The 27,424-nt window shown below is 38.3% G+C and overlaps 1 protein-coding gene across 1 annotated transcript in view; it reads right to left on the minus strand.

Moving 5' to 3' along the window:
• Positions 1-19,148, minus strand: part of LOC134368919 (kinesin-like protein KIF27) — a 44,490-nt gene extending 25,342 nt beyond the window's left edge. Inside the window, exons 1-4 of the mRNA XM_063085151.1 lie at positions 18,854-19,148; positions 11,067-11,267; positions 7,360-8,318; positions 1,630-1,773 (exon numbers count right to left, since the gene is read on the minus strand). Of these exons, the coding sequence (XP_062941221.1) occupies positions 1,630-1,773; positions 7,360-8,318; positions 11,067-11,267; positions 18,854-19,148 (1,599 nt within the window). The remainder of the gene's footprint in view (positions 1-1,629; positions 1,774-7,359; positions 8,319-11,066; positions 11,268-18,853) is intronic.
• Between the last annotated feature and the right edge of the window lie 8,276 nt (positions 19,149-27,424).

A 27,424-nucleotide genomic window follows, 5' to 3' on the forward strand; every position in this document is an offset into this window, starting at 1 on the left:
CTGTTATTCAGTTTATGTATTTATTTGAACAAATAAATGTGCATATCCTTGTTGTATTTTAAAAAGAAAAAAAGCATCACTGAGAGTAAAAAGCAAGCCACAGAAAGAGAAGAAATATTTGCAACCATGTAGCTGACAAAGAGCTCGTATCCAGAATATATAACAAATTTCTACAAATTAATCTAAAAGACAGACAACCCAATAGAAAAACAAGTTAGAGACTTGAACAAGCACTTCACAAGACAGAACATCCAAATAGCCAAAAACAAGAAAAAATGCTCAACCTCACTAGTCATCAGGAAAATGCAAATTAAAATCACAATAAAATAATACTACATACCTACCAAATTGGCTAAGATTTAAAAATTAACAATAACAAATGTTCAAAAAACATGAGGATTAACAGGAACACTCATACAGTGCTGGGCGAGAATGTAAATTGGAAAATAGACTGGCATTATCTGTTAAAGTTGAAGATACACCTACCCTATGACCGAGCAATTCAACTCCTAGGCACAAATCTGAAAGATGTGTGTGCTGTATGTGTACCAAGGGACATGTAAGAAAAAAAGTCATGGGAAAAAACCACAAATAACCACCAGCAGTAGAACAGAAAAACAACTGTGATATATTCATACTATCCTATATAGCTATAAAACTAAACAAGCCACACAGATACATACAACATGGATGAATCCTAACAAACAAAATGTTTAATAAAAGCAGTCAGATACTGAGGAACTTACTGAATAAATGTATAACAATTCCAAAAACTAAACTGTAGTGTTTAAGGAAACATACTTCAATAGAAAAACCATAGGAAAAGCATTACAAGTTAGGAGAATGGGAGGGATAGTAATTGGAAGGAGGCACTAAAGACTTCTGAGGGCCTGGCAGTTTGCAATTTCTTGACCTGGTGGTGGTTACCCAGCTGTTGTCTTTGTGATAAATCCCTGAGCAATACAGTTTGTTTTATATATATTTAAAAATTATTACACAATTAAAAGAGTTAAAACAAAACAAAACAAAATAAAATACTGTCAAAATCAAAATCCAGTTTGTGGTGGATCAGATTATTTCTCGGGGCATTGGTTACTCTCTCTCTGACAGAAACCCAAAGGCTTGAAATGACATTAACTATCCGGAGGGTAGGGGAGTCAAAGCCAGGGACATACTATGTTACACTGCAGGCATATCCATGTTAATAACAGGAAAGCTAAGACAGAGAATTTGAATGATTTAACCAACTTTAAAGAGAAAATCACTCATGAGGGTATAAAAAAAAGTTTAAATTATATGTTTACCTTTCAACTCTTAATATCACACTGCCTAGTACCTTGGCAAACAATGGAAGGGAAAAGATAACCACAATATGATTTGTAAAATAAGTTCCTGGAAACCATCTCTATATTTGTGAAGTAAAAGTCAGGTTAACAATAAAAAATCTTTTCTCTTTAAGCAGATTTAGGGGGAAAGCTATAATAATTCTTTCAGATACCTATGTTCAGAACTCTTCAACTGAAGCAAGCCTTTGTAAAACGTTCCCATTTACTATCGAAAATGCTATTCTGTTTAGTTAGGTACTATTTCAACTAAATCTTCAGAGACAGATACCTTAAGAAAGCCTACCTGCAATCTATTCACTTTTTGTGCTTCCTGCAAAGATACAACATGTCCTTCATTTTCCTGTACCATCATTTGCACTTGATTCTTCAGGTCCTTCACTTCCAGGTCTTTCTGATTAAATACAACTTCATCAGCAGCAAGAGCGCACTAGGAGGGAAAGAAGGCACAACTGATATTCACTACGGAAAATACTCAGGAGAACCCACACAATACCACAAAAACAGTGATTTGATGAGAGCTTGACAATGTCTCACGTTTTTCTTACCCTTCTTTTTCAACTTTTTCTGATTTTTTTCTAAGAAAGGCAGAAACAGTTGAGAGGACCTATCACTGCTGTAACACAGGAACTAATTATCGTAAAGACAGGAATATTTTCCTGATTTTTATTTCCTGCATATGAAAGCCAGTTATTTAGGTTCTAGAGAACATTATATAAGATGTTTACAAGTTTGCTAGAAATGTTGTGAGATTTTAAAGTGGGTTTTTAAAAATCAAGGATATAAATAAGAAAGCATTTGGGCATTTAAATAAAGTATATTTGTTGATTTTGTACACTTTCACTATCAAGAGAGATATTTTGAAGATGTCTGAAAATATGGCTTAAATAGTTTTATTTCTTGGTTTTTGGTGAATTTGCCTGTTTTTAAGTAAAACTGAAATATGCAAATAATCGCAAAACAAATTTTAGATTAAATAAACAGAAAGAAAATGATCATTTGTCAAGGGCCTACTTCATGTCAGATACTGACTTAGTATTTAAAATTTCTCACTGAATAGGCATGCTTCCTTTTCATGAAGAAACTAAGGCTTAATGAGATTAAAACCTCTTCCTACAAAGATACAATGGATAAACCAAACCCCTGAGATTCAACCCCAGGGCCTAACTGGATCCAAAGCCTGTGCTCTTTCTACAAGCTACAGGGAAAGCCAAGAATGGGTAGCCGATTTACAAAAATAGTGTTCACTTCACAAATAAAATTTAATTCATAAAGCATAGTATGTGTGTGACTCTTCCGGATGCGGAAGGGCAGTGGATAGGCCCCCACACTGGGAACCTATGGACTGAGGCCAGTCTGGCTTTTGCTACAGCTTCATGGTGCGGCTTTGGGCAAGTCCCTATATTTCTCTGCTTGGAATCCTTAAATTACCAAATAAGGAGGAGCTGCATAATCCTGATGGTCCTTATAATGCTATATGGTTATATAACCTATGTGACTTCTCTAGTCTATAAAATAAGATATGCGGGGAGGGGGAGGAGGGTTAGGGAGTAATTGAAAAGAGACACAAAGAATAATTACGATTTATAATGATGAACATGGTAATAAAATTGATTTGATCATCACATACTATATACACAAATACTGACAGTCAACTCTGTACCCTATAAATACATATAATCAATTATGTTTCAATTTTAAAAAGTAACTATAATTCTCTTTAGTTAATATCCTCTTTCTATGGGCAATTAATTGTCTACTTGAGAAGCTTAAAATATAATTGCTCCCTTAGGTCTGCCTACTTAAATATTTTTACATATACTTTATAACAGTTTTATTCGGTTTATTATTTACTTAAAAGAGTGTTTATCTGTTCATTTTATGTTAAAATACTAGTCCTGCATTCAAAATGTGGAATAAGAAAGGCAATAAAGTGGCTTCCAGTTGAGATGGTGGAATAGACGGTCCCCAGTGTCACTCTCTCCTACAAATCAACCAATTTACAGTTATTATGAAGCATCGATCGACAGCAAAGCTATGGCCACAAGAGCTTGGGAGAAGAGGAGGAGAAACCTACTAAGTTCATGAAGGCAGAAGAAGTCACGAAGAGAGAAGGAGAGGACCACTCCAACCATCTCGAGCACCTGTCACTTTAAAGCTGGCCCTAGTGAGCCCACAGAGCAAAAGCTGGCAAAAGCTGCAGCTGTGCCCTTCATATGAAGTTGCTTGGAGGAGGCAGCAGGAGAGAAGAGGGCCTCAGTGGCCCCCAGGCTAGCAAAACCACTAACAGTGTTCCTGTGGACCCACATAGGAGAGAGGAGTCACTCAGGGGCCAGTGAGTCATCACAAAAGACTGGCACACGGCCTGTCCCATGGGAAGTGTTTGGAGTGTGGGCAGTGGGGGAGAAGGGCCCACTGGGGGAACCCTGGGGCACAGCATGGACAGCTGATCTGCCTTCCAATCAGCAGAGACCCACTCAGTGGAGACTGGTCAGGAATACAGAACTGCAGAGGGTGCAGTTTGCTGAAAAGACTCAGGCCCAGACCAGAGTTTCCACACAACCCAGGTGTACTGGATCTCACAAAACTTGGAAGCACTTGTAAGGTCAACAACTAAAACCTGAGCTGCACTAAAAGCCTTCCCCAGGGAATCAGCAGCAAAGCAGCAATGCAGCTCAACCACAGGGCTCAAGTGCTGGTCCCCACAGGAAATTTCTCCATTTTATTAGTAAGCAAAGGACAACAAATTAGTTCCAGTGCAGAGTTAAAGTGGTGGGAACAGCAAATAATCCAACACAGAACTGAAAGAAGAAAAAAAATACCCACAGATCAGAGACAAAGTCTCATATTAACTAGTAAAAGTCTAACACTACCAAAGAACATCCATAAAACCCAGAAAGACCGGAAGCCCCCTGGGCTCCCAAGCAGGAGGAAGGAGGGCTGTCGGCCTCAGCTATGCCCCCACAAAGACCACACCCAGCCCAGTGATGACCACCTTGCCGCTGCAGGAAACGCACCAGGCTCCTGAACTGGGGTCAGGGGGGTGGTGGTCAAGGGCCTCAGCCCTGCCCCACTGACATCCACAACCAGCCCAGCAATGATCACCAAGCCACTGCCAGAACCCCCTGGTCTCCTCTGCTGGAATGAGGGGTTGCCATGGGCCTCAACAAAGCCCTCCCTCCTTCCTACTCTTCCCACCCTATTTCCTTCCCCCTTCCTCTCTACCATCACCAACAACTGCTCTACAACATCTGAATGTAAGAAAATGTAAAAAGAATGTAAAAAATATATATTAGTAAATAGATTTGTCTTAAAAATAAAGAAAAGCTAAGAGAGCTAGCATACAACCTTAAGTGCACAAACATTAAAATCATGGATGTTCCAGAGGGGAGGAGAAAGGAAAAGGCATGGAAAACCTACTCAATTAAATAATAATGGAAAATTTCCTGGGTGTAGGGAGAGACTCGGACCTTCAGATCCAGGAGGCTTAAAGATCCCCAAATAGATTCAACCCAAAAAAATCCTCTCCAAGACCCATTATAGTCAAACTGGCAAAGCTCAATGACAAAGAGAGAATCTTAAAAGAAGCAAGAGAAAAGCATCATGTCACCTATTAGGGAGCCCCTATCAGAGTAATGGCAGATTTCTTGACAGAAACTCTACAGGCCAGAAGGAAATGGGATGATATATTCAAAATACCAAAAGAAAAAAACTGTCAGCCAAGAACACTATATCCAGCAAACCTATCCTTCAAAAATGAAGGAGATATAGTATATTTTCCAGACAAACAAAAGCCGTGGGAGTTCACCACTACAACCAGCCGTACAACAAATTCTCAAGGGAGTCCTGCACCTGGAATCCGAAAAACGATAATCAGTTCCATAAATACACAAGAAAGAACAAACCCATTAGTAGTACAAAAACGCAAACTAGAAAGAGAAAGAAACTAAATCTTAGCACCACAAAAAACCATGATGACAACAAATCAAAAGCAAACTAACTCTCAAGTCTCTCTGGAAGATAACAGGGAAATGATATATTTTTCTAAAACCAGTAAGTAAAAAGGGAAGAGCTAAGCATTTCTCCTGTCTTTCCTATATGAATTGTCGCTAGGGTAACCATAAACCGCTGAGAAGGGAACTTTTCTGTCTAGCAATGTATCCCTGCTAGTAAATAAAGAGGGAATAAAACAATTACAGTATGGTACTTTGCAAACCTCGATTAAAATAATGGATCTAGCAAATGATCATCAATGACTGCTAATTTCACAGAGAGACTACCACACATAATGGGCCTCCTGCAGTAAGAACATATACCTCTGAAGCCACATCTCATCTGAGTGAATCCAAGCCTCGTATCTAGCAACCAATCACCAGGAAATGCAAGGGATGGTGGAACATGTTAAATGACACTACTGGGATGGAGCCAGCAAATACAAATCTTGAGAAACTTTATGGAATAAAAGGAAAAAAATTAAATGAAAGGAAGCTATAGATTAAAAGAAACTCAAGAGACAGCTGACATAGCAACCAATGCAAGAAGCAGAACTTGTCTGGATCCTAATGTAGCCAAATCAATTGTAAGAAAGAAAGAGGGAAGGGGAGAGATTTGGAGAAATTTAAACATGTTTAATGTTTGATTATATTAAGGAATTAGCATTGATTTTTAAAATGTGATTATATATTGCAGTTATGTCTTTTATAAAAGAGTCCTTATCTTTTAGAGACACATACTGAAATATATACAGATGAATGCTTTGATACTGGGATTTACTCAAAATAATCCAGGGGGAAGGCAGAAAGAAAGTGGGTGGTGTGGTACAAATAAGATAAGATTGGCCATGAGTTGCTGATTGCTGTAGCTGGAATTATTGTATGTGTATTAAATTTCTCATAGTAAAAAGTCAAAAAATAAATAAATAAAGCTTTTACTTTCGAGTCAGTCTTATTATGACTCTGATTCTTTTTTCAATAATAGTTTTTTCCCATCCTGAGTAATGTGCAAATTATTTTTTAAAAGATAATCTCTCAGGTTTCTAGTATTATACTAAATTATTTTTATTATACTGTTACTTAAACGTTTGTATGTTTAAAGCTCTTATGTAATATAGAGTAAAAATAAGTTTATAAATTAAATATGAAAGAAAAATACCTAAAAATAACAGCATTAACATAATGTGATGAATGATGTTGTTTTGCTAAAACTAAATTCCTATAATGTGAATATGGCATTAATGTGCTATGGCACAGTTTTTTTTGTTTCTTTTTTTTAAGTGGCAGGTATTATATTCCTCCACCATTTTCCACTCTTCAAAAAAAATAAATAAAAAATGAACAGCATCATGGAATTTGGGAACCCTGTTACTTATGGAACAACTGAAGGACCATCCATTTGTCCACTAGATTGCAAATTCCATGCAGGCAGAACTACGTGTGTCTTACTTTCCAGTATTTACTCCATGACACAAAACGTTCATGCAATAAATGTTTTCTGACTGAAAAGTGGAGAAATGTAATTCTGAACTCAATATATGTATATGCCATATGCATACTTGAACATATCTTCATTCCTTAAATATTATCAAATATGTTGATTTGTTGGGGTTTTTTAAAATCTATATTCCGGACTCAAGGGACTAAGTATTCTTTTCTTTCAAGAACCCATAGAGGGAGGAAAAACTGAGTAAACTATGTAACTTTGTTTCTGAAAATGTGTTTCTTCCATCCTATAAACAACCAAATGTACAAGGTTCCATTTAATAAATAAAGCATATAAAAATACATTTTAACCAAAGGAGAAAGGAAGAGCAGCAAAGAAAGGTATAAAATGTGAGGAGGAAGCAATAGGAAAAGAGGCGGTGGTAGAAAGAAAGAATAAGGGAAAGACAAATGAGATTCTACATACTGTCCTTTTTAAAAACCTCAGTAATTCCAAAATGACTCGGAATTTACTTGCCAAAGAAATTTAGACAAGTTACTCCTTAAACAACTTACTCACAAAAATGATGTCTAAGTACCTGGCATTTCTTAAGCTCCCTCCTGAGCTGGAGAAGTGTAAAATGCTGTGATCCTTCTTCCAGGTTTCCAGTTTCTCGGTTTTCTCGGAAAGAGGTAAGGACAGGCTTCCAGACCTCCCGGGTCATGCTAAGCCACTCCTGCAGTTTGTGTTGCTGATTTTGGTTTAGTCTGACAGCACCTTTTAAGTCAACCAGGAAGTTAAAGGCTTCTTCTATACAATTTTGGTAACCCAGACATTCTTCTTGTAGCTCAGCTACTTGCTCCTCAAGAGACTGGATCCTATTTTTATCAGGAGTCCCCTTTCGATGGATCTCGCTAGTTTGGCTGATACTAGTCTGCTGGCTTTGCAAAGCTTCTCGAAGCAACTTCATCTCAAATTCCATTTCGTTCATACGGTCTGACTCGGGGCTGAAGTTTACGGTAGGTTTGTTTCTAATGTTCCGTGCTCTGCTGGCATATTTGAGAGAATTTAAGGACTCATCAAAATCTGAGGAGGATGGGCTGACACATGTGATCATGACAGTCTTGGCACTGCCTCCCAGGGAATCTTTCAGAAGCCGGGTGATTTTAGCATCCCTGTACGGAATATGTGAACTCTTCCTGCGTCGGTCCCCAAGAGCACTTATAACATTTCCTAAAGCCAGCAACCCACTGTTGATTTGAATGGACTCTTTGAACCGTTCACCAGTATTCCCAGTTTTGGTTACTCTTTTTAATCCAGCCAAATCCACAAAGTGGAACTTTGAGACAATATGGCAATGGGAATACCAAGATCCATCTTTAGCTGCCTCCATATTTTTCTTAACTTGGCGAATGCTGATTGTAAAAATTGCATGTGATCTACTGGAGTGCTCATTCATTTGGGTGGTACCTGTATGTCTCGCTGCATTCCCCATCTCCAGAAGACTCATCACTTCATCTGCATTCTCCACATGGCATTCCTTGGCTCCAACAATCACTTAAAATAGCAATAGCAAGATTTTAACCAAAGTTTTCATCAAAATCCAGTATAGTTAAATTAACCACACAACAGTATCCATTTGCTAAATAGCCAGCCAACATAGCCCCTTTAAAAAAAATCAACAGCATTTCAAACAATAGTACCAAAGACAACATCATTGAGTAATTTTACATACTCTTCCAAAGGACCTGTTTTAACAGAAAGAACTCATTTTGATATTTAAATTCTAAAAGGTGTAATGTTTTTTAAAAAATCAATTTTCTTTGGAGTTACACATCACACTCAATTCTTTAAAATGACTGACAAAAGAAAAACTCTTTATTCTAATATTTTGATTTATTCAGTCTAATAGACTAATAAAAGATAATAGATTATATAATTCAACAGAGTTAATCAGTAGTAGGTTAATTAAAAGAAATTAGTTTCTTTTCAGTTTCATTAATATTCAAGCCATCTTTAAGGATTTTTGGTATTATGGAATCATAATCAATAATAAGTGAAAAATCCAGTTTGAAAATGGATATGCCGTACATAATTGAGTGCAAAATAAACAGATGAGATAGCAATTCAAAAAAAGCAAAAAAGTTTCTATCACAACAGCGGAATAAGGACCAAAAATAATCTAAGCTTACTACCTGAACTCTGTGTTTATATCCAAAAATATTTCAAAATGGAGTAGGTGGATTTGGGATTTGAATCAGAACAGTAAAGCTTCTGATTCCATGCTCAGATTACAGTGCTATGCTATACTTCCTCTTTCCTCAGACCTTGTCATGTCACTATTTCTTTGAAAAATAATCATTTTACTTACATTATTTCCATCATAACACTTTTTTAACAACCTAGTTCATTTAAAGTTCTAAAGTACCTGTACTAAAAACAGTCAGAGTTAAAATATCAGGGTTTATAGAATATGGCAATGTAACTATAAATCACAGTAAAACTTCCATGAAATTTTTTTTAATGTTAGACTATAACTTAGCACTGTGGTTCTCAAACGTAGCTGCAAATCACCTGGTAGCTTACAAAAAAGAAAGTACCGATGATCAGGCTCCACCCCAGACCAATTAAATCAGAACCACTGAGAAGCTTTTTAAAAAGCTTCCTAGGTGATGCTAATTGTGCAGCAGCCAGGGTGAACACTGCTTCACACAGAGGTACTACAGAAATATGTCAAACAAATGCACTTTAGTTATGAGTGGGACATTATACAAGACACATGACAGTTTGTCTTAAGATAATTTGTTACATCCTTCCAAAATTTTTGCAGGATTTATATCAGCTATGGAATATTTGGATCATTATCGGGAGTGGTAGTGTATACTTCTATATTGTTTGATGTTTTATGATAAACGTAGGAGTTTCCGTAACTTTTTGATAAAAGATAAAAACATTCAATAATTATATTCCATAAGATACAGAAGCCCAAAACAAAGATGAACTGTTCAATAATTATGTAACAATACTATAAAGTACCATGTATACTTTCTTCCTAAAAAATAAAACAAAAACCAATTTCTTCAAACATCCAGGAATGCCAAAGCTACTAGGACATTCCATGGAGGCAAGATTTACTGCTCCCTGCAGGCTTCCATTTGAATGACAAGAGACATCTTACTTTCCTAACTGCTAGAAATGTCCCCTATGGAGTCACTCCTCTGGCAGGATTCTTTACCTCTAGGAAGGTTCTACTAAACGTGCTTTCTAGGAGAGGAAGACATCCAACAACAGTCCGAGAACAATGTTAATAAAAATAGAGAAATCCTGAAAACAGCCTAAACGTCCAATAATGGACTATTAGTTAAATAAATTGTTATAATACACTCATGAGACAAATTACCACGACCACAAAGAGTCATAAATATATAATATAATATATTAAGTGAAATAATATAAATATTAAGTGAAAAAAATGAAGTGCAAAACTATATGTGGGTTGCATATATATTTTTTTAAAAATAATTACATGTGTACAGAAAAAGAAATCTGGAAGGAAACACACCAAAAAGAGAAGATGCTATTTCTAGAATCCAAGATTAAAGACGATCTTTAATTTTCTTCCCTATTATTTTTCTGTTTTCAAATGTTCTATAAAGAAAACATTACCTTTTAAGCAGAAAAGCATTATTCTTTAAAATACTTGCATTTTGACCCTCCCATACTACTCTCATTTCCAAACAGATAGGTATTAGTGAATGAGATTAACAGGTTGCTAGCACAGAAAATCAGAGAAGTCAACCTGTTTGTTGAGAAGCACACCAAACAGGTAAATAAATGTCAATATGGATAAGAAAACCATAAACTCTCTAAAAGAGAGAGAGAAGAAGAAATTGGAGTGCTGGGACAAAAATCAAAGATGAAGAAAGCAAAGTTCTGGGTCGAGCTGGATGAACACCTAAGAGAAAAAGCCATCTCCATGCCGGTAGCTCTGGGAGAAAAAAAAAAAAAACATAGAAAAACAAACTTAGCCTGTATCACAGTCTCACTTAAGGTCAATCCAGAGGGGAGCAATTACAGGAAACAAACATCTTGAATTACAAATTAGCAACTTTACCTTGCCTGAACTTCTGCTTTTTCACCTGGGTGATTTCACTGATAATCAACAAGCTGTTTGATTTTAAAGTAAAAACAAACTCGTTTTGCTTGTATGTCTTTTTCTTAAAGATTCTTTGTACTATATCCAGAAACTGAATTCAATTATCTCTGTTTGCTAATGAAGGCTATCAATAAAGTAAGCTACTTTACCTGTGTTTCCTTTTTCATCTTCTCGAATATGAAGATCCTTCATGGATGTCTCCAATTCTAAAAGATCTCTTAGATCTTCCTTGTATACTTCTATATAAGACACTTTAATACTAAAGTCAATGCTAGGATTTTCACAGATGTTTTGAAATATTTCTTGAATGGCTCGAGGAATAATACCCTTTTGACCCTCCACAAATGAAGCTGAAAATTTAGAAAAGAAAACAGATCTAGAACTTTAAATATAAGAAAAACTATAACTCAAAATTAACAGTTAATAAATTTATTTTCTTATATTTCTCTATATTATAAATTACAACTATAAAATTCACAACTATAAAAAAAAAAACCACAACTATAAAATTCATAGGTAAAAGTTTTCACTTGCATCCCTTACTCAGAATTCACCCAGGTATTCATTCAACAAATATTTATTTGGTACCTACCATGTGCCGGGCACTATTCTAGAACCCTGGGAACCATCAGTGAACAAGATGGGGGGGGCGGGGGGGGGAATCCCAGCCCTTGTGGGATTCTACTGAGGAGAGAAAGACAACAGCAAAAAAGAATAACTGATAACTGAATCACATGGTTTATTAAAAGGAGGTAAGTGTCCCTAGAGAAAAAAATAGTGCAAGGTTAGGGGAACTGGAAATGTGACTATATAGTGGGTGGGAGGTGCTTGCAACTTTAAATAAGAAGGTCCTGATGGGCACCATTGAGAAACTGACATTTCAGCAAAGACTTTAAAGAGGTGGCCGGGGGTCCACGTGGGTTTCCAAGGAAAGAGCATCCCAGGCAGAGGGAACAGCCAGTGTGAAGGCACTAAACAGGTATAATACCATAAACAAGGAGGCCAGCGTGGCAGGAGATGAGGTTGTGAGGTGACAGAAGCGAGATCACGTGGGCTTTGTAGACCACTGTACACTTTGGATTTTATTCTGAGTGAGATGACAGCCATTAGAGTAGAGTAATAACTCACTCTTACCTAGGATTTTAAAAGACCTCTCTGGCTGTTTTGTTCTGCAGGAGTGGAAATGAGCAGCCCACTTAGGAGGACACTGCAGTAATCCGGGAGTCAAGGGGGTGAGGGGATAGACAGGATGGTGGTTCATATCAGGATGGTAGCTGGATTCTGGATTTATGTTCAAGGGAGAGCCATTAAGATTCCCTGACAGACCATTTAGACTTCCAGGATATGGAATGTGAGAGAAAGCAATGAGTCAAGGATGACTCCAAGGTTTTGTCTTGGGCCATTAGAGCTGCCATCAACTGATCTGGGGAAGAGTGGGTGTTGAATTGGCTTGAGAGGGAAATAGCAGTTCAGTGTTTGACCAATTAAGCTTGAGATGTCTATTAGGTTTCACCTGGGAAGGTTGAATAGACAGTGGATCTATGAGTCCAGAGTTCAAGACAGTAGTCTGAACTGGAAGTAAAAAATTGAAAGTAAGCTACATATTGATGGTATTTGATGTCATGAGGCTGGATGAGACCAAAAAATGAAAAAGGAGAGAAGAGCACCAAAGAGTGAGCCCTGAGGCACCTCATTTATTGGTTCATTTATAAGGAACCAGCAAGAAAGCCTGAGGAGCAAACATTTAAGTAGAAGGAAAACTAAGGATGCGGTAGCCTGAAAACCAAGTGGAGAATATGTACCAAATCTGTTGATAGGTCCAGTAAGAAGAGAAATAAAAACTGACCATTGGATTTAGCAAAGTGAAGGTCATTTATGATTATCTTGACAAGTGCAGTTTCAGTGGCAGTGGAGATGAAAGGTGAATGGAGTGGACTGAAGAAAGAATGGGGGAGGAAAACTGGTCACAGGGAGTCACAGAGGACACCTTCAAGGTTCTGCTGCAAAGGGAAGAGAAATGGTACAGTAGATGCAGGGAAGGTGGTTTAAAAACAAAGGGCTATTAATAGTTTCAAGATACGGTAAGAGCTGATATACCCAGCATTCTCTCAACTATTAATACTACTGAGACTAAAATACTATTTAAAAGCACATCATTGGGGCTGGCCTGTTAGCTCAGTTGGTTAGAGAGTGGTGTTATAACAATAAGGTCAAGGGTTTGGATCCCTGTACCAGTCAGCCACCAAAAAAATCCAAACCAAAAAACAAAAAAGTACATTATTGTACTTGACGATAAATTTTGCACACAATGATCTAACCACTTTATAATTATTCAGTGTTTAAAATACAACGTGGGCAAAGCTTTAAAATTTGATAACACCGAGTCTTCTCAAGGATATGAGCAAACTGGTCCTCTAACATACCACGAGAAGATAAACTGGTCCAGCCTTTTTGGAGAATAATTAGTATCAAAAATTTAAACGTGATCACTCTTTAACTCAGATAAAGTCCTACAGAAATACATGTGCACATACCTAAAGATGTCATATAAATATCAGTAAAGTTTGCTTGCAATTGTGAAAAATTCCAGAGAACCTAATAAATCCATTTGTAGGAGAATGGCTAGTTAACAATGGTATACCATGCAACTACTGTTAAACAGATGTCCAAAATCTATGAGGTTAAAAAAAAATAACTGCAGAGCAAATCTTATCCAGGTAAAAGAAAATATGCATACCTATACAAAGAATACTTTTGAAAAAATACACACAAAAAACTTAATGGTAGTTGCCTCTGGGGAGTTAGAATAGGGAGAGAAAAGAAAGGAAAACTTTACATTTTATCTTAGAGCTCTAAATATTTGAATTTTTACCATTAGAAATAATTTTAAATATACAGTGAAAGTTTAAATATAGTTTAAAATCAACTAAATAAATATACTGTAAAGAACTGGAATGGGCTGGCCGATTAGCTCAGCTGGTCGGAGTGCAGCATTATAACACCAAGGTCAAGGGTTCGGATTCCCATACCAGCCAGACACCAAAAAAAAAAAAAAAAAGAATTGGAAGAAACATAAAACAAAGAAGCTTACAACCAAATGACAAGACAATCCAATAAACTAAATGATATTTATGTAAGTTTAAGACAAAAAGATATAGTAAGAAAATGTATTGACACACACATGCACGCATGCATGCGCACCTACACACACACGAAGAAAATATGTTACTGAAAGTCCCTTGAACACAAGAGGCATAAGTGGCACCAGCGAAGTTCAAAGCAGGCAGGTATAGTAGAAATGTCCACTTTAATATAAGAGATAAGACTATATGGGGTGGTATTTTATGTCTTGAATAGGTCATGCTGTCTTATAAATCCTTTACCTTTCCCAATTCACCAATTCACTGTTCATTAAATACTAGATCCAAGGAGGTGGCCCTTGGCTCATAAAAAAATCCTTCTACACAAGGGCTGCCTCTGCCCAAAGCCACCCCATCCCGGGGTATTCACTAGAGTCCCCACTACTACTGGGAGCCACTGTAAATAAAAATGTTGGAGCTTTAAGACAATATGTAATTTCTGAAGTAGAAAATACTGTTTTTAAAAAAATCAGGAGCACCGGGGCTGGCGGGTTAGCTCAGCTGGTTAGAGCACAGTGTCTGTAACACCAGGGTCAAGGGTCTGGATCCCTTACCCACCAGCTGCCCAAAACAAAAACAAAAAACAAAACAAAACAAAAGCAGGAACACCAAGGTCAAGGGTTCAGATCCACATACTGGCCAGTTGCAAAAAAAAAAAAAAAGCAAGAAACTGACAACTGACCTCAGGTAAGACCAATTTATTTGACAGTCCTTTGTACTAAACTGTCTTTTTCTTTAGATCATTTATTGTGGGCTGGGTGGACTCCTAATCACTGGACCATAATTCATTAATGTTATCAAGAATTCTTTTTTAAAAAAACGTCCTTGTATCATATTTTTTCACACTTAGCCAAGAGCATCTGTTCTGAGATTTCTGGGTGGGGTGGAAAGGTGCAGGGAGTTTGAGGGTAGAAAGGGGTAACAAAGGGCAAGGAAGCCAGCAGAGTCTGGTGGACACAGAGGATATGTGCAGAAGTACAGAAAGGTCAGTTCTGCCTACGCCTAGACCTCAGTCCAGGAATGAGGAAGGGAACATCTCGACACCTGTTTTCCTCCATCATTACCTGAGCCTACAGCTTCCACAACCGAGAACAGACCAGTACAATAACATTATGAGTGAACATTTATTTATGCCCCACCTTGTTTCAAAAAGGAGTTAAAGCAGCTTTACAAAAATGCATACGAAGGACTCAAACAGATACTTCTACACCAATGTTCAGTGCAGCATTATTCACATGAGCCAAAAGGGGGAAACAAATCAAGTGTCCACCAACAGAGGAGTGGATAAATAAACTATGGTTTACATACAATGGAGTATTATGCACTCATAAAAAGGAATGAAGTTCTGATACATGCTAAGTGAGAGAAGCCAGACAGTACTGTATGATTCCACTTCTATGAAATATCTAGAACAGGAAAATTCATAGAGACGGGAAGTAAATTAGAGGTTACCATAGGATGTGGGAGAGTGAGTGTGAAGGAGAGTTACTGCTTAATGAGCATACAGCTTCTGTTTGGGGTGATGAAAAAAATTGGAAATACTGATGACTGCATTAACACACTGTATTTGACACTGCAGAACTGTAAACTTAGAAGTAGTTCAATGGTAAATGTTATGTTATGTACATTTTTATATATTTTACTACAATTTTAAAAGTAATAAAAAAAAAAAGTGTAAGAAATAAAATTTAAAATAAGTGGAGAGATAAATTGAGACCGAAGGTTAAATAAGTGTCTGTAGGCCCCACAATTTTTAGCACGGTTCCATGTAAAATATATTCCAAGCAACAAATAGTTGGCTTACAGATGAACCTTAAAAACAACTTGCTTCCAAGTTAAAGATGATCAAAATTTAGCTTTCTAGCAACAATCACCCTGAAAATCTGAACTTCTATTAAGTTGGATGGCTGCCTTTCACCTAACTTAAGATGCAAGACTGCCATTGTGTGGCAAGTAAAGGAAGCTGTAGGTTTTTTTCCAGTACAAGACAAACTGAAGATTCCTTTTTAAGAGCTTCTAGGAACTAGCCAATATCTAAACCCTTTCAAACTCTAGTACAGATAAGTACTCTAGATTAGCCAGAATATTCGATTGATCAGAAATAGCTCATTTATTCCTCACTTCAACAGATAACAAAGCACAGTAATTCAAAAGACTTATCAAAAAACTGAATTTCAAACAATATTGCTAAGAAAGCTTCAATATGTATTTTGGTAAACTAAATATCATATTTGCAATGTTAGTCTTATATTCCTGAAACAGACCATTTCAGAAGGAAAACGTGTAAAATTTCATACCTCAACAGCCATCTTTTAGCTGATGCTATCTAAAGGGTGCACAAAAGTTTTTAGAAAAGATTATACCTTGTAAACGTTGCTAAAGCCAAGGTTCTAAGAAGCAGGAAAATGAATATTAGTTTAAATAAGCATCATATTCAAAAATAAGAGATTTTTATTTTGCCATAGTGCCTACCATGGTACCCTGGACAGTGCAGATGTTCAATAAATATTTATTGGAGGGAAAAACAAACATTATTTGCATGGTCAATGATCAAACAGCAGATGTCTAAACCAGGATTGGTGCCCTACGGAGACAATGTAAAAAATAAAAAATGTTCACCAATTTCACAAATAAATCAAGAAATAAACGCAACTTTAAACAACTAAGTACAATTTTTCACCTATCAAGTGGTAAAAAAAAAAAAAAAAAAAAATTAAATTTATAGTATCAGTAAGTGGGGCAAGGATATCAGCAAATGACTTTCACCACATTGGTGGTGGGAACATAAACTGATACAGCATTTTTGCAGGGTAAATTGTCAGGGTAATCAATCCACATGTTAAATGTACATACTCTTTGACTCAGCAAATCCATCTCTAGGAATCTACTCTACAGAAATACAAACATTTGTATGCAAAGTTAAATATACAAAGATATATCGCTGCAACTTTTTAGAAGGGTAAAAATGTCAGAAACAATCTAAATGTCCATTAATACCAAAATGGCTTCAAAAAATAAATTTAAAAAAAAATACAGAAATGGATGAACTATGACCTATTCACACTATGGAATATTATATAGCCAAAAAATGAGGTAAAAGTGTAGGAGCCAAACGGAAAAAAGTGAAATGATATTTTATATTATTAAATGTAAAAAGAAAGTTACAGACCCACAGGTATATCTCATTAGACAAACAAACGAAACAAAAAAACTACATGTGCGCGTAATATGGGTAATATGCATCACATTTATTTCTTGAAGATGAGAGGAGCTTTTACTTTGTAAATTTCTTATGTATCACTTGCAATTCTTTTTATAAAGAATTCTTAAATTAAAAAAAGTAGGAAAAAACATCAAAAATTATTCTTAATGGCGGTCTATTTTTCCTAACGTAAGAGAATTGAAGAGCAGTTAAAATATTTTAGGACAACTGATAATTTTAATAACTTTTCCTCTTACAGAATTAAAATTGTACTCATGGCCTCTTAACATAAAAACAGTATAGCTACAATCAAGTCACCAAGCTCTGAGCATTTCATAATCCCTATTGGTATAAAGCACATACTGGGTCATTAAGATCATAAAACATTTGCCAATTAAAAAAAAAAAAAAAAAAGCTACAATCGTCAAGAAAAAACAACAACAACTTATACTAGAAAAACCAAATTCATTGTGAGACCCTAAAATAATCTATCATCTGTAATCTCCAAATCCTGTAGAACAGTGATTTTAAAAAATTGGGGGTGGGAGAGTAATTGGGCACTTAAGACCCCTCCATTTAATCTTTGGAATGAAGACTTCCTCACACAACACAGCCACTCTCCAAACCTTCCCCCATCCATGCATGTAATGAGAAAAGTTACCTGCAAGTCATATAGTCTACATTTGAGAAGTATGAAAACAGAAAAAAATATTGGGAGGTGCTATACATATAGAGAATACTAACTAAAATTTTAAGCAATGATGCATATGTGCAACAAAAGCCCTTAAAGGGCTGGCCCGTGGCTCACTTGGGAGAGTGTGGTGCTGATAACACCAAGGCCATGGGTTCGGATCCCTATATAGGGATGGCCGGTTAGCTCACTGGGAGAGCGTGGTGCTGACAACACCAAGTCAAGGGTTAAGATCTCCTTACCGATCATCTTAAAAAAAAAAAAAATCTGCTTTTAGTAGAAAAATAACACAGTAACCAATCTCAACATAGGACTTGGTTTGCAATCCCCACACGATCGCTAGCCACCTAACTAAATAATTGCTTCATCTCTCCATGGGTGAAGGTCCTCACTTATCAATGAAGACAAATGATTTCTAAGGTTTCCTGTACAGGAAAATTCTATAATTCTACCTTTTCCACACAAGCAGGATAAATTCTATCCTAAAATATTCAGTATTTAAAATAGAAATGTGGCTAGAAAATGAAAGGAAAAAGACACTTTAAACTACATAATAAATTTCTCCTACTGTCCCTAAGGTCCTGGTTGCAGGACTCTAAGGGATGCAAAATCTGATCATGTTAAATCATTTTAAATTCTCTTCAAAATAACAAGAGCTGAACACTAAACAGTGTCTTAAACTTCCCCCCTCAAAGAAATATAGCCATAAATTAGATTATTTAATGAAACTTTAGTATTTAAAAACAAATCTTTCAAAGATAATGATCTTATTAAATTTGATTATCCTGTTCATTCTTTCATTAATCAACCAATATGCTAAGCACCTACTATGTGTCAGGTATTGTCATATTTTAGCTTCTTTCCAGTGTCTCAAATAAAAATCAAAGAGTATAAGAATCTTACCAACATGGCCTCCTCCAATGGTGTATGTCTTCCCAGATCCAGTTTGTCCATAGGCAAAAACAGTTGCATTATATCCCTCAATGAGTGACAACACGAGGGGCTTTACGCATGTATTATAAACTTCATCCTGAGTGGAAGTTTTGCCAAAAACAAAATCAAAAGTAAAGACTCTGTCTTTCCCAATGATAATCTGCGTGGTGTTTGGAATTACTCTCACACAAACTTGATGATTATGAAGAACTTTGCAAAGTGGAGGTCTAATTCTTACAGCAACTTTTACTGGTATTTCTTCCATGGTAGATTAGATTTTACTAAATAGATTTTCTACTTAATGTTCAGTATCTAGTGTGAGAGACATCCATTTTACGTAAGATCTGGACTCCTGTGTATCAAAATAAAAAAACAAATTTTAATTATTCACTCCTCTTATCCTAATAAACTAACCACCTCTAAAGCAAAGTCAACTAGAGCAGGTTTTGCTCCAATATAAAATAGTTACAAAGAGTAAATCTGTTTGTTAAAGCACGTCATTAATTTTTAGATGAAATAATTTGATGTCTGGATTTATTTCAAAATAATCTAGGTGTGGAGGGGGCTACAAGTTGGTAAATGATGAAGATAAGTAATAAATACATGGGATTCCACTGTGTCCCTATTTCTATATTGGCAATGTTTCCCTGTTCACTATTCTAAATATTGAATAATAAGGGAGTTAGAAAACTAAGGCAAGGAGGGCTGGCCAGTTAGCTCACTTGGGAGAGTGTGGTGCTGATAACATGAAGGTCAAGGGTTCTGATCCCCTTACTGGCCACCCAACAAAAAAAAAAAAAGGAAAAATGAAAAAGAAATTAAGGCAAGGAAATAATTAAGAAACTGTACACATGTGTTAAAAGTAAACATCTATACTAGATTTTATAGCTATGTATTGAAAAATAGCATTTCTTCTTTGCCACAAATATTAGAAAAAAATCCGTGAAAATAGTTTTAAGGACTTCTATAAATCAATATAAATTTAAAACTAAAATTTTTATTCAAAACAATCAAAACTAACAGAAAAACTGCTTTTTCCATTCCTGAATATTATGTCATACTTATTCCTGAAGATCTCTGACAGAATACATTAAAAATTAAATTGGTAACTACAATTACAATAAACACCTGAAAAATAAATTAAGAAAACAAGTCCATTTAAAATAACATCAAAAAGAATAAAATACTTAGAATAAACTTGACAAAAGATGAATAAAGCTTATACTCTGAAAAACCATAAAATATTGTGAAAAGAAACTAATAGATGATCTAAATAAATGCAAAACATCTCATGTTCATGGACTGGAAGACTTAATACTGTTAAGATGTCAATATTCCTCAAATTGAGCTACAGAGTCAATGCAACTCCTATCAAAATCCCAGCTGACCTATTTGCAAAAATTGATAACCTGATCTTAAAATTCATATAGAAAACCAAGGGACACAGAATAGCCAAAACAATATTGAAAAAGAACAAAATAGGAAAACTCGAACTTCCCTAGTTTTAAAACCAAGCAACAGTAATCAAGACAGTGTGGCACTGGCATGAGGATAGACAGTAGAATAGAACTGAGAATCCAGAAATAAACCCTCATGTTTATAATTGATTTCAATAAGGGTGCCAAGACAATTCAATCGGGAAGGAATAGTCTTTTCAACAAACGATACTGGGACAATGGATACCCATATGTAAAGAATGAAGTTGGACCCCCACCTCACATCATATACAAAAGTTAACCAAAAATGAATGACAGACCTAAATGTAAGAGCTGAAACTATAAAACTCTTAAAAGAAAACACAAGAGTAACTCTTCATGACCTTAAATTTGGAAATGATTTCTTAGATATAACATCAAAAGCAAAAGCAATAAAAAAAAAATAGATAAGCTGTACTCCACCAAAATTAAAAACTTTGTGCCTCAAAGGAAACCATCAAGAGAGTGAAAAGACAACTCACTGAATAGGAGTAAATATTTGTAAGTCATGTATCTAATAAAGGGCTTGTATCTAGAATATATAAAGAACTATTACAACTCAGTAATTTTTAAAAAGTTTTTAATGGGCAAAGGATTAAAAAGGCAGTTCTTCAAAGAAGATATATAAATGGTCAATAAGCACATGAAAAGATGTTCAACATCACTACCTATCAGGGAAAAGCAATCAAAAACCGCAACGAAATACCACTCCACACACACTAGCATGGCTGTAATCAAAAAGACAGATCATAATAACTGTTGATGAGGATGAAGAGAAATTGGAACTCTCATACCCACCTAGTGGGAATGTAAAATAGTATAGCTGATTTGGAAAACAGAGTGGCAGTTCCTCAAAAAATGAAACACACAGTTATCAATTGACCCAAGAGAAATGAAAACATATGTCTGCATAAAAACTTGTACACGAATATTCAATCTTGGTAGGATAAGTTAACAACACATAAAAGCCAAAAAAAAGTAACCAACAACAAATCTATGATAAGATTCAAGTGCAGATAGAAAGTAATCAGTTTGCGGTGAGATTAGGCTCTTTGGAGAAGCAGTGTCTTGAACACTATCATTAAGTAACCTAGCAGACTACTAAGATGAAATAACAGCAATGGAAATGTTAATGACATATTTTACATTCACTAGCCTTTAAAAAAAACTCTGCAGCAATACTTTGCATTTATAATTCTTTTAGTGGATAGTCCAAAGAGGATCACAACAACACCAAAAAATTTACATCACTCTACCAAGAGCCTACTGAGAGTTAAAAAAAAAAAAAAAAAAACTGGTCCCTTGGGCTGTAAAATCCCAAAACATAATCAACAAACTATCTTCAAAGGCCAAAACAAAGAGATCCACCTAACCTTGGCAGTTTTAATCATTGTAATGAAATTCTGCACTGAAAAAAATACTCATATGTACGGTAAATACTTTCCTGGATCTGAAAGGACTCTACAATCATTTGGTACTGGAAATTTTAACAAACTATAGAGATGCTGTCTGAGTCGATTCTTCCAAATGTCTCTAAACACTTAAATGTAAAGTTTTCTTAAATGTAAAGTTATCATACAGATTAGTTTCTTTTATTTGTTTCTTTTCTTTCTTTTTTTTTTGCCATCACGTTAAAGCAAAAGTCATGGTTTGTGTTAAGCCAGACCTGCTTCCAACGAAATTGCTAATAAAAAATGCTAAAAGAATTGGGAGATTTCCACATTCTTGGTTTTTATAATGAGTGTCTATAAACAATTTGGCTATTAAAGGTCATTGAAACTCACCTATTCTAACCATTAAAAAGTAACAGTAATGGTCCATAGTCATATAGTTTGTAAAAAATCAATATAAATAGTTTTTTTAAAAAAAAATCCATAGCACTAATACTTCTTTATATTCTAATCAATTACCGTCATCAGAAACATGCATTATGTCATCAACGTTTTATAAAAAGGTGAAACCTGATTGGCTGGCAATATTTCGGCATACCCGATGGGTTTGTGAAATCTGAGCAAAGGCAAGACAAGTCTTTAATCCTTGATGCCGTGTCACTGGTCAGGAATGGGTGTCCCCAAATACCTTGCCATCCTGTGCCCTTGGTTTCCCAGAAAACAGGTCTGTCTAAAACGTGCGGTTTGTCATTTTTTTCATAGGAGAGTTCCCAGCAGATGGATATTGGATCGCACAAGCATTTTAGCAAAGGCCCCAGATTTGGAAAGAAGACGGGAGTAAAGAAGAGAAAATACAAAGATTTTAACAATTGCGGGCGGTGTTATTTAAAGGGTGTCCCAATGAGACTCTGGGCACCTTTCTCTTCCTCCATCGTCACCCGCCTGAGGGGAGGAGGGGCCTGAGGACGCGCTTGGACGCGCCGAAGTTTCAACGTCTCCGATGCGAACAGGAGGCCTGAGACAAAGCGGAGCCCTCGGTGACGGTGGCCTCCCCGACCCTCTCCACAAACACCAGACAGTCCGGGCCCTCCTCAGCGCGGCTTGCTCGGCGGCGTTCTGCCCGTCCGACCCCGGGGCCTCCCCACCTCAGGGTACCCGGCTTCCGTCCGCAGGGGGCGCTCGCCCGGCCCAAGCGTCGACCCCACACCCGTTCCGGCGCCCTCCGCGGCCTCGCCGGCACCCCAGCCGCCTCCCCGGTGCCCCTCACCACACCGCCCGGCCCGCCGCTCACCGACCGGCTCGGGAAGACACGGCCTCTGGCGGCGAGCGCCGGACTCCTCGGCTTCGCTCCGCTGCGCGGCCGCCACCGCCCACGCCTTTTGTTGTCACCGGTTCTCCCGGCAACCGGCTGGGCCCGCCTCCCGACGCGCCGCTCCCTTCGGCCGAGTCCTGGCCCCTCCTCGGTAAGCCCCGCCCGCCGGCGGCCGCGTCCTGGCCCCGCCCCTGCAGGACCCGCCCCGCCGCGGAGGCTTCGCCGCCGCCGGGGGGCGCTACGAACAGAAGGCTGGTCTCGGAGCACTCGGCGCAAGCCGCTACCGACCGGCAACTAACGTGAGGAGGGTCATGATTCCACGTGGCGTTTCAGAATCGTAGCTACCACTTCAGTCCCATTGTGAATCTCACGGTTTAGGGGCCGGTCGCTTAGGTCAGCTGGTCCGCGCGCAGCCTAATAACGCCGAGTCCCGGGCGTGGATCCCCGTACCCACCCGCGCCTCCCCGCACCCCCGCCAGAAACGTTCACTATGCGCTGTGGTCAGAGCGTTCACAGCGCTGTGCGACCATCATCGCTGTGTGTCCGGGACCAGAACATTGTAATCCCTCCGAAAGAAAATCCTCGAGCCAGCGAACAGGTACTGTCCTCCGTCCCCTCCCACCTTCCGGTCACCAGCCTGCTTCTGCTCCGTGGATTTAGCCATTCTGGGGATGTCACACTCATGGATCGTGGAGTCACCATCAGACCTTCTGTATCCGGCTTGTTGGGCTTAACAACGTTTTCAAGGTTCACTCATGTTGCAGCATCTGTCAGCACTTGTTATTCCTTTTCATGGCGGAATAATACTCTATTGTATGGATATAGCACGTTCTGTCCGTCATCACTTGATGGCCAGCACTTGGATTTTGTCCATTCTTTGGCTGATATGAATAATGCTGCTTCATGGCATGTACAAGTATTTGTTTGAATACCTGCTTTCAGTCTTTTAGGTATACACCTAGCAGAGGAATTGCTTGGTCATATGGCAATTCTATGCTTAACTTCCCCGATTTAGTTTAAAATGCCTCAGTGCCTCCCGATTTTAGTAGCACAATCTAAGTTTCTTCAAGAAGCATTCCTTTATTCATGAAATTTAGGAGTGAAAACGAGGGGTTGGGGTTAGCTCAGTTGGTTAGAGAACGGTGTTATAACACCAAGCTCAAATAAAAGGAAAGGCCAGCCCGGTGGCTCACTCGGGTGCGCTCACTGGCTGAGCGTGGTGCTGACACACCGAGCCGAGGGTTGCGATCCCCTTACCGGTGAAAGAAAGAAAGAAAGAGAGAAAGAGAGAGAGAGAGAGAGAGAGAGAGAGAGGAGAGAGAGAGAGAGAGAGAGAGAAAGAAAGAGAGCGAGAGAGCGAGAGAGAAAGAGAGAGAGGAGAGAGAGAGAAAGAAAGAGAGCGAGAGAGAGCGAGAGAGAAAGAGAGAGGAGAGAGAGAGAGAGAAAGAAAGAGAGCGAGAGAGAGAGCGAGAGAGAAAGAGAGAGGAGAGAGAGCGAGAAAGAGAGAGAGGAGAGAGAGAAAGAGAGGAGAGAGAGAGAGAGAAAGAAAGAGAGCGAGAGAGAGAGCGAGAAAGAGAGAGAGGAGAGAGAGAAAGAGAGGAGAGAGAAAGAAAGAGCGAGAGAGAGCGAGAGAGAAAGAGAGAGAGGAGAGAGAGAGAGAGAGAAAGAGAGCGAGAGAGAGAGCGAGAGAGAAAGAGAGGAGAGAGAGAGAGAGAAAGAAAGAAAGAAAGGCTGCTTAGTTAACAATCATTTTGAATTTTAAAAATTCAAAGATGTGAATTCATTATGTTGTATTTTTAGAACTATTTTTAAAAATAACCAATCTCCTCTCCCCCCCAAAAAAACATGTTGCACATCATAATTGAACTGAAAAGTCAGACTGGCTTGCTGACGAAGCTTCACCAAATAACAGTAACAATTTGGGTTTGAAAATACTCAGATGCCCTACCAGAAGTGACCTAGAAGCCACGTGATTGCAGAGAGGTGGTCAGCAAAGTTTTCCCTTGCCCCCAGATTGGTGTCTTGTGTCCAAAGACAACGGACTGAAAGAGAACAGGTTACTTAAGTTCCCACAATGTAAAGTGAATGTTGTCATCGCCACCCCTTCTCCCTAGAATTTATAGCAGAACAAAACTAGTTCCATTCCAACTCCAAATCCTATCCCCTTTTAAAGTATTTACAAGACAGACTAGGGAGTGCCAGGGGAGGGAAGGGGTCTTGGGCCTTGTGGAGTGGGGAGTAAGAGGTGTCCCTTCTACGAGTGACACGCAGAGTCTGCGAGGGCTGCTGGAAGAGGAAACCGCACGACTTCTGGTTGGGTGCGACGAGAGGAAGAGGCAGACTGATGGGCTTCTGGTCCTTCCCAGGCTGCAGTGACTGAATGGCTGCGCAGAGGGAGGGCGCTGGAGCGGAGCAGCCCGTGCTCCCACCGTGCAGCTGGGTGACAACCTGTGATTTTCTCACTGTCTGAGTGGATCCTTTGGAAGATACCCGAGCTTGAGCCCTGTGAGGATTGTCTTGGGTAAGTTTGGGGCGAGGGGTACACAGCAACAAGAGGGGACAGTGGGAAGAGCTGGACTGGGGGGCTAGTGGAAGAAGTTGAGCCGGGCTGGATCTCCCCCTGGAGAGAACTGGGTCTTGCGGGTCCTCTGAAGAACTCCACGTACGCCCCACGGGAGACCAGCTTGGGGACTCCTGCCCTACAGAGTACCCATGGCCAGTCCGTTTTAGCAGAGAAGCAGCAACCAACAAGATTACGGCTGGATCCAAGTGAGTAAAGAAACATTTCCCTTTTGCCCTAAACTCCCCACCCCCATTCTCGGAAAAGCTAGATACAGAAAAGAAAGCGAGGATTAAGGAAACAGCAGATCACTCCTCTTCCCCACTTTGAGTTCCTTTAATGCTGATGTAACGTTTGACGATTTTCCTTTCAATCTTGAGCATACAGAAGAGGGTCCTTATACAGTACTTATAAAGACGAGGTTTCTAGGCCATCATTCTGCCTTTGGCACCTTAGTTTAGTGTAGAAAAGGTTGGCTTTCCTAATGAAACATAGAATGTGGGTCCTGTCAACTCATGCCAGGTGGATTTGCTTGGCCCTTTGGTCAAACTGGTCAACCACAATCTCCACTAATCATAAGGGGAACCTTGGGAGACTAGGAAAGAGCCATTATGCCTACCTGAAAAACAGGCCTAGAACAGTGGCTTTCAAATCTGATTGATCTTGAGCACTGTCAGAGATTCATTTGACATCATGACTCAGTAAACAGGTATGTGTATAAATGAAAACAGAAGTTTCGTGAAACAATACTTACCCTTACTGAGATCAGTGTTCTATGATATCATCTATTTTATTTTATTTCAATTTTTCTCAATACTGGTTACAATTCTCTGAATTGATTTCATGACCCACTAATGACGTGCAACCTACAGTTTGAAATATCCTGGTCTAAGGTGACAATCTAGCTGATGATGGATCAGAGATAACATTTCCATCTACTAAAACAGCATTTTACCCCTATTATATTAGTTATCTATTGCTGAGCAACAAATTACCCCAAAACTTAGTGGTTTAAAACAACACACATTTCTTATAGTTTCTGTGGGTCAGGAATCAGGGCATGGTTTAGTTGGGTTCTCTGATTCAGGGCCCCTATTCCCTATTCTAATCACCAAATTCTGTGAATTTTACATCTGAACATTTCCTGAATCTTTTCCTTCTACTCCCCTTGTTTCTATTTCTAGTTCAAGGTCTCACATTCACTCACCTACACGGCTGTAACAGCCTACCAACTAGTCTCCCTGTCTCCAGTCTTGCTCTCTACTATAGTTTTAACATCCCCCCAAAACTCCTTAAAGCTTGATCACCATTATAACTGTGTTTAGAGGGTGGGAAATTCAACTCTGGTATTTGAAAGGTGGGGCCTTTGGAGGTAATTGGACCATGAGGGTTCTACCCTCACGAAGGGATTAATCAACAGGAGTGGCCCTGGTGGCTTTATAAGAAGAGCAAGTGAGCATGCTCTTGCCCACTTCACGATGTGATGCCCTGTGTTGCCTTGGGACTCTCCAGAGTCCCCACCAAGGAGAAGGCTCTGACCTGATGTGACCCCTCACCCTTGGATTTCCCAGACGCCAAAACTATAAGAAATAAATTGCATCTCCTTATAAATTACCCAGTTTCAGGTATTGGTAAGTGAAAACAAACTAATCCACTCTCACAAATCCATCCTCCACGCCTTCTATAGTGTTCTATCTAGGAAATTGATGTGACCATGTCTTTTCTCTGCCAGAAGCCTTTCTGTAATGGCATGGAAAATATTATTCCTTAGCAGCTGGAATAAGAAATCCAGGTACAAAGAGA

This window comes from Cynocephalus volans, chromosome Y (assembly GCF_027409185.1).
Source record: "Cynocephalus volans isolate mCynVol1 chromosome Y, mCynVol1.pri, whole genome shotgun sequence".
NCBI classification, from domain to species: domain Eukaryota; kingdom Metazoa; phylum Chordata; class Mammalia; order Dermoptera; family Cynocephalidae; genus Cynocephalus; species Cynocephalus volans.